The sequence below is a fragment of the Tachypleus tridentatus genome, chromosome 5 (genome assembly GCF_004210375.1).
Source record: "Tachypleus tridentatus isolate NWPU-2018 chromosome 5, ASM421037v1, whole genome shotgun sequence".
Classification (NCBI taxonomy): Eukaryota; Metazoa; Arthropoda; class Merostomata; order Xiphosura; family Limulidae; genus Tachypleus; species Tachypleus tridentatus.
In genome coordinates this window covers 16,879,106-16,900,579 of record NC_134829.1, presented here as the reverse complement: position 1 = coordinate 16,900,579, position 21,474 = coordinate 16,879,106, and the positions used below count along the sequence as shown (strand labels likewise).

At 35.1% G+C, this 21,474-nt stretch overlaps 1 protein-coding gene across 1 annotated transcript in view; it reads right to left on the bottom strand.

Annotated features, from left to right (window-relative positions):
- The window catches only part of LOC143250614 (caveolin-1-like), a 29,091-nt gene extending 11,379 nt beyond the window's left edge, over window positions 1–17,712 (bottom strand). The window contains exon 1 of the mRNA XM_076501437.1: window positions 17,390–17,712. Within this exon, the coding sequence (XP_076357552.1) occupies window positions 17,390–17,455 (66 nt within the window). The 5' untranslated portion in view covers window positions 17,456–17,712. The remainder of the gene's footprint in view (window positions 1–17,389) is intronic.
- Between the last annotated feature and the right edge of the window lie 3,762 nt (window positions 17,713–21,474).

Below are 21,474 nucleotides of genomic sequence, written 5' to 3'. Positions count from 1 at the left end.
ACAATGGGCTATTTGTGTTCGGTCCACCACCGGTATTGAAACTAGGTTTCTAGCAATGGTGGTCCGCAGACATACCACTGTGTCAGTTCGGGGGGGGGGGGAGCATTCTTAATCACGAAACAATATCACTTAGACAAAACTGTTGGTTTCATTAATTCCAAGATAACCTGACAAGACTGTTTCTTAAACATGTGACACTTTATTTATGATCAGACTACAAATATATAGTGTTATAGTTAGCTTATCCCGCTGTATGCTGTTAGACACTTTGTTTTCTGGTAATTAGTATGTCCAGACTTTGAACTTGTACTCAAACGTAACTTGCCACGTTAGATACTTTGTTTCGCTAAATATATTTTCAAATAGGATTTGCCTTCCGGATATCACATCTAGAACGTGCAATCCATTAAAAGGTTAAGTTGATTATGAGAGGCTTAAATTGCGTTTATTGTAAGTTAAAATAACTAATTCGTTTTCGTTAGTTTCTCTTATTCGGTGAAAAGACAATATCTTATAGTAAAGATTCGTTCTTTAAGGGCTCATACATAACCAAGAAACGTCCTTTTAGAATAAAACCTTTGTCCTTCACATTTGAATCTGTTATATTCAGAAGAAACAGTAAAAAAAAATGTTTATAATTGTTAATAGCAGAGAAGCTTCTCGCAAAACAAAATCTGTTTATGTGAAATAGTTTTCTCTTTTTCACAACTCATTCAGAAACAACAAGAAAAAAAAAGACCACGAACATGCTGTTGGATTTTTATTTGATAAAAATATACGTGTATATATGTTAGAAATATTTGATAAATGGCTTCTGTGGTTATCCTTAAAATCGATATATGGTTCCTGTATTACCTAGTTTTCTAGATACAAAATTTCATAAATAGTCATTCCGTTAGTTAGTTTTTCAAGCTCAAAATATAACAGTCAACGAATATGTAATTAACAAAGCCAAACGATATTTAGAAAAATAAGTTTCAGTTGTTCTGCATTATTATTAGCCAAAAGAAATAGTAGTAACATTACCTCAATAATGTAACTATGCCACGATGTTGTTCTTCGGAAACAAAGTACAAACTGTCATAAATAATAGCAGGAATGACTTATCTTGTACGTTTACTTGTCGTCACGAAACCTATTTAGTACTCTTGATTTATCTTGTACGTTTACTTGTCGTCACGAAACCTATTTAGTACTCTTGACTTATCTTGTACGTTTACTTGTCGTCACGAAACCTATTTAGTACTCTTGACTTATCTTATACGTTTACTTGTCGTCACGAAACCTATTTAGTACTCTTAAAATAGTTACCTAATTGTTTCGTACAACTCTCCATTTTAATTTGTTCATTTGTTAAGAAAGTTATACATAACAATATAATGGAAAGCTAGTCTACTATTATAGATAATATTTGGTATGTGTTTTTCGAATATATCGGAGCATTCATGCTATATGTGGTTTGAAAAGAAATATTAAAACTAGAGATTGCAAACACCCAGTACTATCAACAACCAGCACCCGACAGGTGAAACTTCTTACTGATTGAAATCAAAATTGATTTGTTTTATAACGTGGTGTATTCTTAATATCACCGTATATTAGAACCTCCAAATAAAATGATGTCATGTATACGCTGATTTCACAATAACGTAGTTATCAACAAACAAATTGATATCTCTTTATTAACCACTTTCCTTTGACATATCTGAACAAAACAATTAGCCATCAGGTGTGAAAATATTCGGTCCTCATCAATTATAAAATCGTATAGATTCAAAAAGAACAAATTATGTAATCCTTCCAACAGTCAGTTATCACCCACCTAAAAAGAAGCGATTAACTTTATTTTTTAATCCAGAGACCTCTTACAACCATTTTGGCAGTTTAGAGGGTAATAAATCATTAGTGTATTTCAGGCAGATTTTACCAGGTGTCGTCCATCTCTTTTCTGTGTGTGTGTGTGTTTTTCTTATAGCAAAGCCACATAGGGTTATCTGCTCAGCCCACCGAGGGGAATCGAACCCCTGATTTTAGCGTTGTAAATCCGGAGACATACCGCTGTACTAGCGGGGGGGCATCTCTTTTCTAACTGTAAGCTTCTAATTTAGCAATGGAAAACTAGAGGGAAGGCAGCTGGGCAAGAGTAAATGTTGGACTGCTTTTTGGTTGGTTGGTTGATTTAGTGTTTTATGGCACAAAGCAGCTAGGTTATCTGTGCCAAACGTCCGGTAAAAGGTAAAAGTAAATTCAGTAAAATTCATCAAAGAAAATTAAGGTAAAACAAAACAAAGTTTTAAAAAATAAATAAATAGCATAAAACCAATGTTTACATCTAGTCTACTACGTTAAGAGAAAAAACTACAGTAATTCAAGTTGTAAAGGACTTTCTGTATAATGACTATGGGCTACTCTTTTAGCAATGAATAATTCGGTTGACCGTCACATTATAACGTCCCAATGACGCTTGCAAGAGAAAGCGTGTTCGATAAAGATAGTTTGAAACCACAATTCGCGAGTTGCGGGTCAAGCGTCCAAATAATCAGTCAACTATAATCCACAGATTGTAAATAATACTGCAGTTATTGTCTACAGATGAAGAAACCGTATTTGTATTTAGTGATTGTGGCAAAGCTACTAATGACGTTTGCAGCCGTCCGTAATTTGCAACTAGTATCCAGAGGGAAGGAATCCACATAGCAATTATCCTAGCTCCTACCAACCATAGTGAAGGATTGACTGTCACTGTTATAGTGCATCTACAATTTAAAGTGCTGGCAATAATTTGTGGTATTACACAGATTTGAACCAGAAAGCCTTTTCCTAAATATAGAGCTTCACCCATGGCCTAACCTGCTCGTTAATGAACAAACGATAAACTATCACTCCTGGATCAATGAACAAAAATTGATTATCATATAAGATGGCAAAAAATAAAACGACACAAAAACTGGGTTTTACCATGCGTGGATACAAAAATAATCAGCTTTCATTTGCGATTGTAGATACAATTAAGTAGAATTTGTAGAATATCAAAACAATAATATATCTTGTATAGAAGCAAACAAATATCCAGATAACTCTCAAGAATGTAAACACGTCACCATCACTAACTGACAAAGTAACTTCAAAAATAAAAACAATCTAACGTTATCTTTGGATACATAAAGTGTTGAAGTGTTTTCTTGTAATAAGTTCTTACTTAATAGTGTTTGAAGCATAAGTATCGTTTGAACAGTGTTAGATTACCTCAGTATATATGATAAACCCAACAGTGTTAGATTACCTCAGTATATATGATAAACCCAACAGTGTTAGATTACCTCAGTATATATGATAAACCCAACAGTGTTAGATTACCTCAATATATATAATAAACCCAACAGTGTTAGATTACCTCAGTATATATGATAAACCCAACAGTGTTAGATTACCTCAGTATATATGATAAACCCAACAGTGTTAGATTACCTCAGTATATATGATAAACCCAACAGTGTTAGATTACCTCAGTATATATGATAAACCCAACAGTGTTAGATTACCTCAGTATATATGATAAACCCAACAGTGTTAGATTACCTCAGTATATATGATAAACCCAACAGTGTTAGATTACCTCAGTATATATGATAAACCCAACAGTGTTAGATTACCTCAGTATATATGATAAACCCAACAGTGTTAGATTACCTTAGTATATATGATAAACCCAACAGTGTTAGATTACCTCAGTATATATGATAAACCCAACAGTGTTAGATTACCTTAGTATATATGATAAACCCAACAGTGTTAGATTACCTCAGTATATATGATAAACTCAGCTTCAAGTACTATGTTTTGCTGAAATAATTGGACTAACTTGTATGCCACAAACACGTATTGTTGTACTTTCGAGAAAGATATTTTAGGGTTTTTAAAGTGTACGAAAATAAATGATTTAAAGTTTGTTGCTTCTCAAGAACAGAACTGACATATAGCATGACCTAGCGACTTGTGTTAAATTTGATATACAACACAGAAAACTGAGTTTTAGTTAAAGAAATAAATCAGCAAATCAAGTGACAGCCAAGCCGCTATAATATTACGAAAAAGAATATGGATCAACTTGGATATTAGGACTTTCCACAAAGAGACCAGCAACAAGTTGTATCTCAGGCGTATTAGGCAAAATGCGTTGTCTAGTGACAGGTTAGGATCCACTTACAGAACTATAGGCGGCAAAAGTCATCCACGTATCCCACGTAACAGTATTCGAACTATTTAAGAAGGACTACATTTTGGATAAACGACACAAATCACGTGTACAAGAATTCCTTCCACAACATACCTTTTCGTACCTAAAGCTGGAGAATGAAACGAATATTCACACTATTCCATACGATACACATAACCAATCAAGCCGTCGGACGCAACACCAACAGATTTCTCTGCAATCAGAATGTTGAAATATTTGTTAAGCAAGCATTGTTCTCCTACATCAGAGGTATTACAGAGAATAGGTATGGGTGTGCTTTGAACATGACAGCTTTACAATGAGTTTTTTCCAATGAAAACTACAGCACTATGTTTTGGTCAAGATACACGATTGTCCGGTAGAATATGATTGCAAGTGGCAACGTTAACTGTAATGACGTGATGAGACTTCAAAAAGCAATTAATACAACATACTCAATTTCTTTATATTATGCATAGTTTCCTAGGCGACATGTATAAACCAATAATATTGGTAAATCAGTGAAGTCGAGAAAAATATACATGTAAAAACGGCTCGTTTGGGTTGAGAAAATTTTGGTGAACCTGACGATGACCGAAGAAGGTCGAAACGTTGTTCTCTTCTCTACGTAAAAAGATTTTCTCAACCCAAACGAGCTGTTTTTACGTAAATATTGGTAAATGTTTTGTTTGTTTTGAATTTTGCGCAAAGCTACACGAGGGCTATTTGTGCTAGCCGTCCCTAATTTAGCAGTGTACGAATACAGAAAAGGCAGCTAGTCATCGCCACCCACTGCTATCTCGTAGGCCAATCTTTTACCAACGAATAGTGGGATTGACCGTCACATTATAACTCTGTCACGGCTGAAAGGACGAGCATGCTCGATGTGACAGGGATCCGAACCCGCGACTCTCAGATAACGAGTCGAGTGCCTTAACCACCTGGTCATGTCTGGCCATACTAGTAAATGATTTTTAAATTAAAATTCTTTTGAACATAGGAAGTTTACGTTTACACGTGTCTTTAGTATTACAATACTTAAAATCTTTCACAGATATTATAAGTGATGAATGGCTCGCCATGGCCAAGCGCGTAAGGCGTGCGACTCGTAATCCGAGGGTCGCGGGTTCGCGCCCGCGTCGCGCCAAACTTGCTCGCCCTCCCAGCCGTGGGGGCGTTATATGTTACGTCAATCCCACTATTCGTTGGTACAAGAGTAGTCCAAGAGTTGGCGATGGGTGGTGATGACTAGCTGCCTTCCCTCTAGTCTTACACTACTAAATTAGGGACGGCTCGGTGCAGTGGGCTAACAACCTACTCACTTAAATACCTGTTAAAGAATCCGCAAGCGATTGCGGCCCTATGTTCCTTGATGGAATCTAATGGTGATAACAATAAATAAATAATAGTAAGTGATGAATAATTCATTTTAAAGAAATATTAAGTCACCAAATTACAGTGGTTTTGTAATTGTTTTTACCGGTGAAAACACATATTTTTTAAGTTTTCAGACCACGAGAGCTTTATATTGCATAATACTTTAGTTCACATAACAAGTGGTATACTATTGTTTTCTGCAGTTTAATGTCTTATGAAGGAGAAACTTAAAAACATAAAAAATGTAACGAGATAATTTGTCGTTTTCGTGACAGTTTGAAGCTAACTGAATTTGAAGACATACAAAAAATAGTTTAAGTGAGTACAGAGTTAAGTGAATTATGATTTTTAAACGATATCTCCTTAGGAGGCGCTGGCTGACTCCCAGTGATGAATATAGATTCTCTCAGTCTTACAGCGTATTTACTTATTATTTATGATTTAGTTTTTAAGTTTTTTGTCAAGCTGTTCTACTTTTAGCCGTAATATAAAAGCATAATATTGCAGACTAGTTCGAGATATGCATCTGAAAAAATACATCACTAAGAATATATATATAGTGGCTATCAGGAAATATGTTATGGTTGTCTATATATGTACGTTATTCAATCTCTGTTAACATGCATGTAAATACTGAGTCGTTAACAAGGAATACAAAGCATGTAGAACTATTAATATATTGAAACAAATGCAACAATGTTATAGTGTAAACTCTATCAGCTACTTTTCTTCGGCCCGACATGGACAGATGAGTAGGGCACCCGACTCGTAACCTTAGTGTCGCAGGTTCGAATCTCAATCACACCAAACATGCTTGTTAATCCCACTATTCTTTGGTAAAAGAGTAGCTCAAGAGTTGGTGGTGGGTGGTGATGACTAGTTGTCTTCTCTCTAGTCTTACACTGCTAAATTAGGAACGTCTAGCGCAGATAGTCCTCTTGTAGTTTTGCGCGAAATTCAAAAACAAACAAACAAACTTTTATCCTAGCAAAAGTTGATTCTATCCAATAATAAGTAAAGGTCGTAATAAAGTGGCCAATCAGTGTATTTATCCGTCATTTTTTAAAATAACTTTTCTTTGCTTGTAATTTATATTTAGGTACAAAATAATTAGTTTTTTAAGCTTACTTTTAGATTTTATAGGTGAATTTCGTGTTTAGTTAAGAAGAAGATTCTGCTAAGCTGCTAAAGAGAAAGATTAAAATGCTTGTGATCTTCAGAGAACCAACTTAATCTAAATCTGTCTATACGTGCGTGTAGCAGACGTTAATTTGTTCAACACAGTTCGTCAAGGAGGACTAACGTCATGTGATCTGACAAAGTTTCAAAAACTTTCCACAACAGCTCGTGTAAGCGATATATATATATTAATTTTATTTAACAAGTATGTGCCAAACTATGAAAACTCATGCTAAGTGTTAACCTATAAGGCAAACAATGTGATAACACTTCGTTTACTTCACCAGGGATCAAACATTACTTAGTGAATGTGACACAAAACAATCGTAATTTATAAATGTTATGAAAAAACACACACATCTGTATGACATGCTAAAGATTAAACTAACATTTACACTACATGCTCTGATGCGTCAAAATCGTTTTGACATTACTTTTTAAGTGTCCAAAGAAGTAAATAGAATGTTGACATAATATTTGATTTAATGTGTTATGAAACAAGTAAGTGTTTAAGTAATATCGCATGAATTATGTTTTGAAGAAAAATGTTTGCACAATATTTTATTCATTTTTAAGGAAACGAATGCAAATTGTAAGTGAAACTTTTCTGCTATATATAAAACGAATAAAACTGTTTTAGGCGTTAGTGATAGTAAAAACTAAAATATCATTCTGGGAGACCAATTAATAATAAATATCTATTTAATGAATGTAACCATGTTGTGGTCTGTGTGCTTAAAGACAGAAGTTAATTATATCCATAATAACATGAAACTTTAGAAACAATTTAGTAGGTAACGTGTTCACGAAGAAAGGTTTGAAGTTCGTATGAGGCTACACGAAGGTTATCTGCACTAACCGTTCTTAATTTAGCAATGAAAGAGTAAAGAGAAGGCAACTAGTCATCACCACACCCGTCAACTCTTGAGCTACTCTTTTACCAATAAACATTTGTATTGACTGTCATGTTATAACGCTTTTGCGGCTGAAAGGACGAGCATGTTTAGTGGGATGGGGATTCGAGCAAGTCGAACGTCCTAAACACCTGGCCATGGCAGGTCTAAGAAAAAACGGAGACCGTGGATGTGATTGAATAAAATCTGAAAACATGGATTTCTTTAACTAACACAGAACTCAAGGTTCAGAAAAATTAAATTATTATACAATTACTAAATGCAATACTAGGCACAATCACTCCTTTCAATGAACAAAGCAAAACTGATCATCTTGACGAAAAATGAACCAAAACGTTTAAGTTGCATTATTCAAAGGCCAGTTAAGATTCTGTATTCCCAGATAAATGTTGGGCCAGAAAATCCGAAGCAGTAATACTTTCTTCATACAACTGGAAAAGTGGAACTGTTTAAAATTGATGGTTGCGTAAAAAATGTATAACATACTGGTTTAAATTAATCAATAAATAATTTTAAACATAATTAGAGATTAGATGTCTGTACAAATTTTGATTCTTTAGAAACAAATTTACAGAAGGATTAGTTTGATGTTAAGTTTCTGAGGATTTCTTTCTAGAGAATCATTAGCAGTTGCTACCCAGTGGCTCAGCAATATGTCTTTGGGGCCTCACCACTGAAAATGGGTTTCGATACCCGTGGTGAAAACAGCACAAATAGCTCATTATGTAGCTTTGAACTTAATAACAAAATAAACAAACAATAGCTAGTGGTTGTTGTTTTAGTTTGTTTGTTTATCTTGAATATTCGAAAATAGCTACACAGGAACCATCTATGATAGTAGATAGATAGTTCATAGATTTTTTAAAAACTGAGATTAAAGAGAAGAAGCAAATTAACAGAACCCACCACCAACTTTTGGGATACTTCAAATACTTGAAATTGATCGTCACTCTTATAACACGCATACTACATCCAGGTGCAAAGCACGTTTTTACAACGATGGATCGCGAAAAATGAAGCCTTGGATTCTCAGTCCTACATGTTAAACGCTGGGTCACGTCTGCTCTGTTGTATTATAAGATTGAACTTACAGCAAATAGTAAACTACAAGTAGTTTGTATTGCTCATCTTATTTTATGATATTTAAGTTAGATTATGTAAAGGTAATGTTTTAATTGTCAGTCTTTTTAAGTTTTATATAAAAGTCTCAAAGTGGACACGAAGATGCTTTGCTTCTCTCAGTTCTATTTTTAAGCCCTTGGTACGGATGAACCTCTATTTTATTAGGTTACATATTTAGATTTCAAACAGATTAAACTAAGTTAAACTGTAATTTTAATTTATAAATTAATTAAACGTCAATATGTACTAAATTTACGATATTTGCCAACAAGATTGATACGCACAATTTTCTTTCTTAACACAAATATATTTTAATATTCAAGCAATGATACAACTTGTAACAACAGGTATTAAAAATAATGATTTATACACAAAAGTTTACAAACTTATAAACAATATTGAATTTTATATCGCATCTGGAACTGAATGGTTTATCGACGGTTCAGGAAGAGCGAATGAATTTTGAGTTCATATCGATACAGTTCACTTAATTGCCAGTTAACTAACTCTCGTTGACTGCACACAAGCTTTTCACAGTCAGCGTTATACGATATTTTCGTAGATATACTTACGTCCGATGGTAATCCGCTATAGTTAAAGGGCTTGTAATTTTCGAAATCTATAAACTTTCCTGGTCAAATATCCGTACTTTCCCGATTAATAAGCGTTAATCACAGTTATAACTTTCGAGATTTATAGTATATCAACCGTAGCAAACCAGCAATATATACTGTCTTTTGGTGCGTCGATTTATAAACTTTAGACGAGGCTCTTGAAAGTACTGTTAACAACAATACTGACAATCACTAGTATTTTAAATACACACTACGACATTATTGATTCTTACACTCGAGAATCTTCTACAAATTTAGGGAAAAGAAGGAATTATATGCATTTCAATTTAACTAAAACTAACATATAAAATAGAATAAGTGTATATTTATAAATCTTTTACACTCGTAACAACGAGGATGACGTTTAATAGGTTGGATAAGTTAAGGATATTTGAAAATTGACTATTTTTCTGTCTACATCCTAACGATTCTTTCCCGATCGTTTATCAATTTTTAGAACATTTGTTTTTTAATTTTTATAATTCGCGAATTTAGTAGGTATCAGAAAATCTTTAAAAGCGTGTCGTGTAATTATATTGTTTATATTGTTTTTAGAGAGATGTGGATTATTTTTATTAAAATAGAGCTTTTGTAGCTGTCGTTCTTTTCATTTAAACTGGCAAGTGTCGTACTTGCATATCGAACCTTACACTAAGCTGCTGTTGTTTGTTGTTTTAATTAAGCACAAAACTACACAATGGGCTATCGGTGCATTGCCCACCAAGGGTATCGAAACCCGGTTTTTAGCGTTGTGAGTCCGCAGACATACCGTTGAACCACTGGGGGCTACACTAAGCTACCCATTTAATTTTGCAGTGTAGTTTCTAATACAATTACTAACTAGATCAAAATTTTTGCTAGCAAAACAGTTAGTGAGTGTGTTCCTTGGAATTCAGTGTTTATAGCACATGCAGAATTGTAATGACATGCTTCGCTAGTTTAATATATTTAATGTTTTACTAACTGTTTAAAATTTTATTTAACATGCGTGTGTGAGAATAATTTGTGCCTGTGTTACCTTTATAGGTAATTATAGTTGGATTATTAATAGAGCGACTACCTTAATGTTAACAATGCTTCATGAGTAAAAAGTTGCTTCCCAGTAGCACATCTACTGCTCCCTCATCTACTGCTTGGTCTGCTAACTGCTGCTGTGTCCGAACCCATATGCAGTAGAGATTTTCACTACATGTAAAATAATATAGCAACTCACATAACATGTTAAATATGATTAGCATGATTTACCCTGTCAAGTAAGCCACTAATGAATGCTGTTTCACATATGTGTATTTACATATGTTTTAAAGTTGGTAATATGAAGCCTGTAGGTGCAGAAGGAAAGGTTCTGTTTCGCATCAAGATCAATAATCTACCAGCAGATAAGAATATTTAAAAGATTGCAGAATTATGGTACAATTATTTAATATTAAAACTTCGGTTTACTCATACAGGGTGAACACATAATTTTGAAACAAGACTGAAATGTAATTTAGAATTTGGTTTACATTAAACCAGAGCTAACTATTGAACAGCGGGAATGTTGTAAATAGCAGTATCAATTGATGATGGCCACCATTTAAGGGTTAATGCGGTTCATTAATGAATTGAATAGTGATGTATCATACAAAACCTTGGAACGTAACATGAGATACGCTTTAATGGATTAAATCCACGTAATATTATGTGCGTAGTGAAAAAAAAAGTAGCTTTTTGATCTTATTATGATTTGCACTAACTGCGTATTCGTATAAAAGATCCATTCGGTTGTATCTCTTCACTATTGTGCTGTACAGATCTTGATTTAAAAGTCAGGTAGGGTGAAATATGTTAACCTAGTTATATATTGAAAATCACACAAAACTTTGAAAGAAGTTTAAACCACTATGACACCTTTTATTACAGACTGCTCATGTAATTGAATAAGTACCTGTTCATTAAAAGTGTTTTAACTTGGAATTATAGAACAGATGCACTGGAATTACTTTCTCAGGCCAACATTCCCTTTAACCGATGCCAAATAAGCGATCTAGTTATTTAATACATAGTTTTCTAACGTGAATTTATGAATTTAGTTTTTACATTCATTAATCTTATTTGTATGATTCCATCTAGTGTTTGGTTAGTTAGTTAATTTGTTTTTCGTGCAAAGCTACTCGGGCTATCTGCGCTAGCCGTCCTAATTTAGCAGTGTCAGACTAGAGGGAAGGCAGCCAACTCTTGGGAACCAAAGAATAGTGGGATTGACCGTAACATTATAACGCCCCCACGGCTGAAAGAGCGAGTATACTTGGTGCGACTGGGATTCGAACCCGCGACCCTCGGATTACGAGTCGAACGCCACCTGGCCATGCCGGGCCTTGGTCAGTTTGAAAATAATTATTTTTTATTTATATTAATTACTGTACAGCTTTATAACGTCACTTAATTCTTTTAAAAACAAAGTTGTTTGATTAGATATATTCATATTTATACCCTTCTTGTGCCAGGTACGGCCTGTTGATTAGAATACTTGACTAGCAATCTGATGATCATAGGTTCGACTCCTGTTCTCAAACATGCTCCTTCTTCAATTCTGGGGGCGTTACAGTATGATGCTCAATCTCTTACCATTCGTGGATAAAGAGTAACTCAAGAGTTGGGGTTGTTTCGTTGTCTTTCCTGATAGACTTATCACTCCCTAATTAAGGACTGTTAAAACAGAAAGTCCACGAGTAACTGTATGAAATCTAAAACAAATGTCGTCATAGTTAGTGTTTACAGTGCCTCTAGTTAATGCTTTTAATTGTTAACTCATGTCACAAACCAAAATTTTTATCTTTTCAAAAAGTAATGAAGTGCAGTTTTAAGCATCATTAAACCAATCACACTGTTGATAAACTGTATTAGTCAATGAAATGTGTAGGGATTTATTTTAAGGAAGGTCTTGGTTAAACACCCACATTTATGTTTCTCTACTGCGAGGAAATGTTTCAGGATCTCTGGCACCATCTTTACTTCACCTAAGTTATAATATAGAACATATTAGCTTGATGTGTAATGTTTCGTTACATTCATGAAGTATTATAAAATTGCAGCTGCTTAGATATTACAGGATGTTTAGTAAACTACAATGTTTTATTCTAAACATCAATATTGTTTGCTAGACAATATCTACTCTCTTCCCTGTGGTTCCTCTTTCTGTAGACATCTCTGAAAACAGGATATATTTTACATTTTCCCACACTTGTGTCCTCGTGTTATTTGTTATCCTTCTGTTATTTAGTATCATTTTAATGGTGAGGATTACTTAGCTTTGAAGCTGGTGATCGTGGGATCTAACTTCGTCACCGAATATACATGTCCTTCCAGTCGTGGGGGTCTGAAGCGACGGTCAATTTCACTATACGACTCTAAAGAGTACCCTAAGAATTGGAGATGTATGGTATAAACTAGCTGTCTTCCCTCTTGTCTGTCACTCTTTAATTAGGGACGGCTAGAGTAGTTAGCCCTGAATAAGATTTGTGCGAACTTCAATATACAAACAAATAATAGTTTGTTTGTTTTTCTTTAGGAAAAGGCTTTGGTCTTGTATTAGTAGTTATGCCAATACACATGTTCTAATCAAACAGAAAGAACGAAACGAACTGAAGTATATATATATATAAACCAGTTTAAATTATTTTACTCAGCGAACCAACTAGATCTGGCATGGAAGCTAGCATTAATTCATTATGGGAAGGTTTGTTTGTTATTGAATTTCGCACAAAGCTACTCGAGGGCTATCTGTGCTAGCCGTCCCTAATTTAGCAGTGTAAGACTAGAGGGAAGGCAGCTAGTCATCACCACCCACCACCAACTCTTGGGCTACTCTTTTACCAACGAATAGTGGGATTGACCGTACATTATAACGCCCCCACGGCTGAAAGGGCGCGCATGTTTGGTGTGACGGGGATTCGAACACGCAACCCTCAGATTACGAGTCGAACGCCATTATAGGAAGGAAAAATCCCGCTGAGATTTTTTTCGACGAACGTGTTAGGTTTTTGCTGTCTTTTGGTGTAGAACTGGACTTAGGTCAGTCAAATGAAGCCTTGCTCCAAGACGTTTTTTCAATTACTCCGTTTGCAGTTGCTATACTTCACTTCCACTAGCTGCCGAAACTCAGGCAGAAAATAATTCAGTTAAAGCCATTTATTCACCTCTTTGTCTCGTATTGAAGGGAGAATTCAACCCTGATTATTACCTACACTTTATAAGTTAGAAAATCAAGTTGCAGGTTCCGAATGATCTATAACACTATCTACGATAGTGATGTTCAAACTGAGTTTACTGGCTAGGTTGTCAGTGTATGTTCTTTAGGACAAATATCTCCTCCCTTATTCCAGCACCTCAATCGATCAGGAAAAATTCCTTTACTTGATTAATTACATCATCCGTAGAGCCAAAATTAAACTACTTTAGTGGCTTAAAAATAAATCAATTATTCGCCGTGGAAAAAATACCTTAGGTAAAGTGTTGCTTAGCAATTTCCATGGGAAGTTAATCATTCTTTATTCCTCCAAGGAGTGTCATTGAGAATTAAATACCAAGAGCAATTCCCTGGGATAGCCCTCATATAGATTTGTATGATGTTAAAACAAACAGTTCCCTGGGATAGCCCTCGTATAGATTTGTATGATGTTAAAACAAACAGTTCCCTGGGATAGCCCTCCTATAGATTTGTATGATGTTAAAAGAAACAGTTCCCTGGGATAGCCCTCCTATAGATTTGTATGATGTTAAAAGAAACAGTTCCCTGGGATAGCCCTCCTATAGATTTGTATGATGTTAAAACAAACAGTTCCCTGGGATAGCCCTCCTATAGATTTGTATGATGTTAAAACAAACAGTTCCCTGGGATAGCCCTCGTATAGATTTGTATGATGTTAAAACAAACAGTTCCCTGGGATAGCCCTCCTATAGATTTGTATGATGTTAAAACAAACAGTTCCCTGGGATAGCCCTCGTATAGATTTGTATGATGTTAAAACAAACAGTTCCCTGGGATAGCCCTCCTATAGATTTGTATGATGTTAAAACAAACAGTTCCCTGGGATAGCTCTTGCATAGCTTTGTATGATGTTAAAAAAAGAAACAGTTCCCTGGGATAGCTCTTGTATAGCTTTGTATGAAATTAAAGAAAACAGACAGTTCCCTGGGAATTACATTGGAAATTAATAGGTCTATGGTTCTTCTTAAAAATTCGAGAGGGAGCTATTCATCCTATGTTAGTTCCAGAAGGTTCCATGCTGAGATAATTATTCTGCGGTACTTTAGTTAATTCTTTCTTATTAACACCTCTAAGTACACTTGTTTCGATTGACTATCATCTTAAGTTTTTAACGAGGAAGTTAAACTTAGCATTATCAAATATATATCCGATGTATGTGCAGTTAGATATTGATTTAAGAATAAAAGAGGGGTACTTACAGCGTTTAGAGGCAGACACCTACATAGCTCTTAAAGGTAAAATAAATGAGAAAAACAGTAACAAATACTTTACGCACCCAAATACCAAAGAAAAATATACTTTGTATGAATATAGAGGTAAATACGGTTCCCTCGTATATGAGTGGTAATGTAAAAATGTGGCATTTATGATTATTAAATACAGAATATCAAATTATTTTTATAAGCTCAAAGATATACAATAAACTGCCTGCGTTCTTTTTGCATCGGGTATCGAACCAGTTTTATATCAATGTAAACCCTTAAAGTTAACGCTAAGCCATCACGAACTATATAGTTTATATACAACAATAAACATTTCTACGTATCCGGTCATTTAATATGTACTGTAAAACATTTTAACGTGTCTGATCTCTAGATTTATATACAGTAGAAATTTCAATATGTGTCTGATCTATAGTTATATACAGTAGAAATTTCAATATGTGTCTGATCTATAGTTATATACAGTAAACATTTTAGCGTGCGTCTGGCTCATAGATACATACCGTAACAATTCTAGCGTCTCTGATTATTAGATGTATATAGTAAACATTCTAATGTGTGTCTGATCTATAGTTACATACAGTAAACATTCTAACGTGTGGTTGGTCTACAGATGTGAACTGTAAGCATTGTAATGTGTGACTGATCAATATTTATACACGTGTTTGATCTATAAAAAATATATTGTAAACATAGGTAAATATCGTTGGTGTTTTATGGCGCAAAGTAACTAGGCTATCTGCGCAGGTAAATAACAACCACGTATCTAAAAATGTCAATTAACTTGCAAAGAAAATTAATTCTACCATGTCAGTAATGGCACATGAAATATTCTTATAAATAACAAGAACGTTTTGTGCCCGAAACAGTAAAGTAGAGACTGTTTAAAACAATCAGTGTCCCCTAACGTCTCAACAATAACCATATACAAGGGTTAAATAAGAAAATTTTCATGACATTTTTGTTACTATGTGTTAGAACAAAAGATCTTCTGCTTAGGTTATTTTATACTTAAGCAGAAATTACTCAAAGGAAACTACTCAAACAAATACCAGTAATTTAATACTAACAATACTAGAAATATTACTATATTCAGTTAGTTGTAATGTGGCTCTTCTTGTTGTTAGTTTGAGTAACTGCAGACCTAATGATTTCGGATCAGCTATTATTATCCATTGTTGAATAGCCCAACTTTCAACAATGAATTTCTCTGACTTTATTATTTATTGTTGAAGAAGGTGCCAAAGCGAAACGTACAATTAATTATCTTACTATTTTAATTGGTTTAACGAGTAATATTGATTTTTAAAAGGTATGAGATCTCATATATATATATATACATATATATGTTAAATCCATTAAACAGGGAAACTAAAATATGTTTATGTTGAATTTAGCGCAAAGCTACTCAAAGGTCACCAGCGCTACCCGTTCCCTAATTTACATGTGATAGACTTACGCGGAGACAGTTAGCCAATACCACCCATCACCATCTTTGGGGCTACTCTTTGCCAATGAGCGCTCTCACAGCTAAAAGTGCGAACATGGTTCGATGATGAGTTACGAACACGAGACCCCTAGATTACGAATGGAGTGCCCTAATCATCAGGCCATGCCGTAGGTAAAACTATATCAGGGCTTTAGATTAGGAAAACTAATACAACCATATCAACACATAGAGAAAATTTACGAAGAATTCTAGCCCTAGATTATTTACGCTTATGAAGTAATTTTGTCAAATTAAGAGTTATTTATTAACGTTTTTCATAATAGTTATTCATTTAATCTGTATTTGTAATACATTTGCTTTCTCAAAACAGAAAAACATTCAACACTTACCTAATTTATAATCTATATTAAAGACCATACCATTGGAAAAATGTTGTACGATAAAATTATTTTAAATATTGATACTGTGGTAATAATAGCGTGGACTAAAATATGAAATCAAAGCAAAAATTATGCTGAAATTCAGATATGCATTTGCCTGGCATGGCCTAGCGCGTTAAGGCGTGCGCTTCGTAATCTGAGGGTCGCGGGTTCGCGCCAAAACATGCTCGCCCTCCCAGCCGTGGGGGCGTTATAAGTTACGGTCAATCCCACTATTCGTTGGTAAAAGAGTAGTCCAAGAGTTGGCGGTGGGTGGTGATGACTAGCTGCCTTCCCTCTAGTCTTACACCGCTAAATTAGGGACGGCTAGCACAGATAGCCCTCGAGTTGCTTTGTACGAAATTCCAAAACAAACAAAAGATATGCATTTCCTAAAAATATTGCTAATTTTCAGCTTCACATATTCTATTATGTGTGCGTATTATTACAAAACAAATTTTGTTATGATAGGGAGGCAAACAGCTTCATTGGTCTAAGAATTCACACATGAAAAACAAAAAGTACGTTATTTACTACTTATTTCTTTATCTATTTCCCATGACTATTTAAAACGTACGGTTTCTTTCAAGCGTTATGCACAAAATATTGTCCACTCAGTGTCTCACCTGTAAATACTCGTTAAGAGTATTTGGATCCCTGTTGTCTAGGTTAAGACCACTTGTGTTGGTCATGTCTCTGACCCTCACTACGTGAGCGTTGCCGGACACCGTGGCCACTGACTGATCTGAAGGAAAAATTTTGATTTTTTTTCCCCCACGCGAGATTGTTCTTATAAATTGACACGAATATTGTTTTGCTCTAAGAAGACCTTCTTTTAGTGGTTTAGTAGAACAGTGACACTTGGAACCACCAACAAGATTGGATTACCAGACACGTGTTCTGACAGTTTATTTTCGCGTTAAAGCGTGGTGAGTGGTTCATGGCGGTTTTAAACGTCACGGAATGCCGAACAAAACGGTTACTATGGCAACCAAATTGTACACAGTTTTAGTTTAGCAGCTAAGTCAATCACAGTTCTGCACGCATTTCCCTGTGTAGATTTCTTTAACGATGTCGTAATTCCTCATGGCCAGCTATCACGTGCTTCGTTACCATTTCATTACGCATTTCATGTTCTTTTGCTAAGCGCGCGCCTCTGCTTGAAACCTATTCATATAACATGACATTATTACGAGGTAATAGCACAGGTGTAAGATCTGTGATGTCCTTACTCACCTCAATTACTAGAAATGTTCCGACAATGAATCGTGTTAAGAAGATTTTCCTGGTTTACTCTTTGTTACAAAATAATAACACAGACACACAAATTATGCATAAGATGTGCACAAGAACGTTAGATTTATTATTTTTTATTTAATAACCCATTTACCTACGTTATCACATCCAATGTACAGTGTATACGAGAATGCCCATATTACCAGCTCTTCGAATCTGACGATGCATGGTTCGCGTTCTATTGCCACTAAACGTATTCCGCACTTTCAGACTGTGGATTTCGATATAAGACCGATGGTCAAATTTCTCCATTGGAGTGGATTAGATCTAGAGTTAACAGTCATTGATGTTGATCAATTATCTTCCTCCTAGAGCATCATTTCAAAATTAGTTGGGGCTAGAGCAGGTAGCTCTTGTATAGATTTACACAAATTTTCTAAACAAAACATTACTACTTCATCAAATTGTATCACTCGCTCTTGGACTCCAGGTTCCACATTACTTTGTGGACAATTCACTCTTCAATACGTGTAACTCATTTTTTTTCGATGCTGTCTGTCTGTCGACTATTTGGAGCTTTCCAAAACGTATAACTCTATTTTGGATACTACTTGGAGCTCTCCGAAACGTATAACTCTTTTTTGGATGCCATCTGTCTGACAACTATGTGTAGCTCTTCAATACGTATAATCTCTTTTGGACGCTACCTGTCTGACAAGTATCTGGAGCTCTTCAAATTATATTATTTTTTACTGGATGCTAGCTTCCTGACGACTATCAGAAACTATTCAATTCATATAACGTCTTTGATCAAAGAGTAGCCCAAGAGATGGTGGTGGGTGTTGATGACTAGCTGCTTTCCTTGTAGTATTACACTGATAAATTAGGAACGACTAGCGCAGATAGTCCTTGTATAGCTTTGTGCGAAATTATAAAAAAACAACGTCCAATGAACAAATCTCACCTGAATCAGTAATTTTCAGTTCTCACACCGTGACCGGTTTACTCCACATGAACAAATCTCACCTGAATCAGTAATTTTCAGTTCTCACACCGTGACCGGTTTACTCCACATGAACAAATCTCACCTGAATCAGTAATTTTCAGTTCTCACACCGTGACCGGTTTGCTCCACATGAACAAATCTCACCCGAATCAGTAATTTTCAGTTCTCACACCATGACCGGTTTACTCCACATGAACAAATCTCACCTGAATCAGTAATTTTCAGTTCTCACACCGTGACCGGTTTACTTCACATGAACAAATCTCACCTGAATCAGTAATTTTCAGTTCTCACACCGTGACCGGTTTACTCCACATGAACAGATCTCACCTGAATCAGTAATTTTCAGTTCTCACACCGTGACCGGTTTGCTCCACATGAACAAATCTCACCTGAATCAGTAATTTTCAGTTCTCACACCGTGACCGGTTTGCTCCACATGAACAAATCTCACCTGAATCAGTAATTTTCAGTTCTCACACCGTGACCGGTTTGCTCCACATGAACAAATCTCACCTGAATCAGTAATTTTCAGTTCTCACACCGTGACCGGTTTGCTCCACATGAACAAATCTCACCTGAATCAGTAATTTTCAGTTCTCACACCGTGACCGGTTTGCTCCACATGAACAAATCTCACCTGAATCAGTAATTTTCAGTTCTCACACCGTGACCGGCTTGCTCCACATGAACAAATCTCACCTGAATCAGTAATTTTCAGTTCTCACACCGTGACCGGTTTACTCCACATGAACAAATCTCACCTGAATCAGTAATTTTCAGTTCTCACACGTGACCGGTGAACAAATCTCACCTGAATCAGTTTCAGTTCTCCACATGAACAAATCTCACCTGAATCAGTAATTTTCAGTTCTCACACCGTGACCGGTTTACTCCACATGAACAAATCTCACCTGAATCAGTAATTTTCAGTTCTCACACCGTGACCGGTTTACTCCACATGAACAAATCTCACCTGAATCAGTAATTTTCAGTTCTCACACCGTGACCGGTTTACTCCACATGAACAAATCTCACCTGAATCAGTAATTTTCAGTTCTCACACCGTGACCGGTTTACTCCACATGAACAAATCTCACCTGAATCAGTAATTTTCAGTTCTCACACCGTGACCGGTTTACTCCACATGAACAAATCTCACCTGAATCAGTAATTTTCAGTTCTCACACCGTGACCGGTTTACTCCACATGAACAAATCTCACCTGAATCAGTAATTTTCAGTTCTCACACCGTGACCGGTTTACTCCACATGAACAAATCTCACCTGAATCAGTAATTTTCAGTTCTCACACCGTGACCGGTTTACTCCACGTGGTAATGTGTGAAGTTCGATAGAAAGTAATTATAGAAAAAATAATCTTCGTTGTTTTTTTCTAAATTAAAGAAACGTGTAAAAATAAAAGTTAAAAACTCCTTTCTGAACTATAGGAATTTGACAGTACATATACGTAAAACTTTACAATACGTAATAACAAATGTTTAAACCAACTATATTTTTATAAGACACCATCAAATCTTGGTGGCGCAAAATTATGCAGTTCAGGTAGCAGTTTCACAAATTTAGCGAACAAAGTGTCTCAAAAATATTCCTGAGGGATAAACACATATAAACAGTTAACTTGAGCTAGATAAGTTAATATAAAAAACACTACGTTTGAATGTCACAATTACGTAGAAAGTTTATGCAGAAGAAATTATTGTTTTGATTTCAATAAACGTTTAACAGTTTACTTGTTTGTTTTGGAGCAAAGCTACACTGGCTTATCTCCTGTGTTCATTGCGATGAATCTAACCCTGGATTTTAGTATTATAAGTCCATATGCTTACCGGTTTCTGATTGTTTGAACGATTAATGGACAACTGAAACTTCAGTTGGAGTCACTGTATAATATAAGCATGAATGAACTTAATTTCTTTCATTTTAGTGCTGGAATTAGTTTTTATTGGAATAATTATACTTGACTTGTTCTTTCTGTCGAGTTTTAAGACACGTGTACACTGGTTGGTCATGGATTCTAAGTGTATAACTAAAACCTTCCTAACATTTTAAGCAGAATTTAGAGAGAAAAAAGAAACATTCGATTCTGCAAGAGTTTCCATGACAACCTGTCAACATCACAAATACAGTTTATTTTCAAACAAGAGAAAAACATGAATGTTTCGCCCTCTTTGTTTTTAAATTCGCTTTAGGAAGAAATGAATTAAAATTAATTTATATTTTCCACTTTTTTCTAGCGTCATTACAAATCCAAAACACTATTCATGACTACAAAAGTTTCTCTGGATTTTGTTCATTGAGGCAGTACAAGCAGCTAGACATGTTGGGAACGTCGGAAAGAATCATTATTAACTTAAACTTTCAAAATTGCGGTCTAATACGTCTTAAAAACAAGAAACATGATTCGTTATTCAAGCGGGTTGCAAAACAAGTTTCATTAATGAGCTTG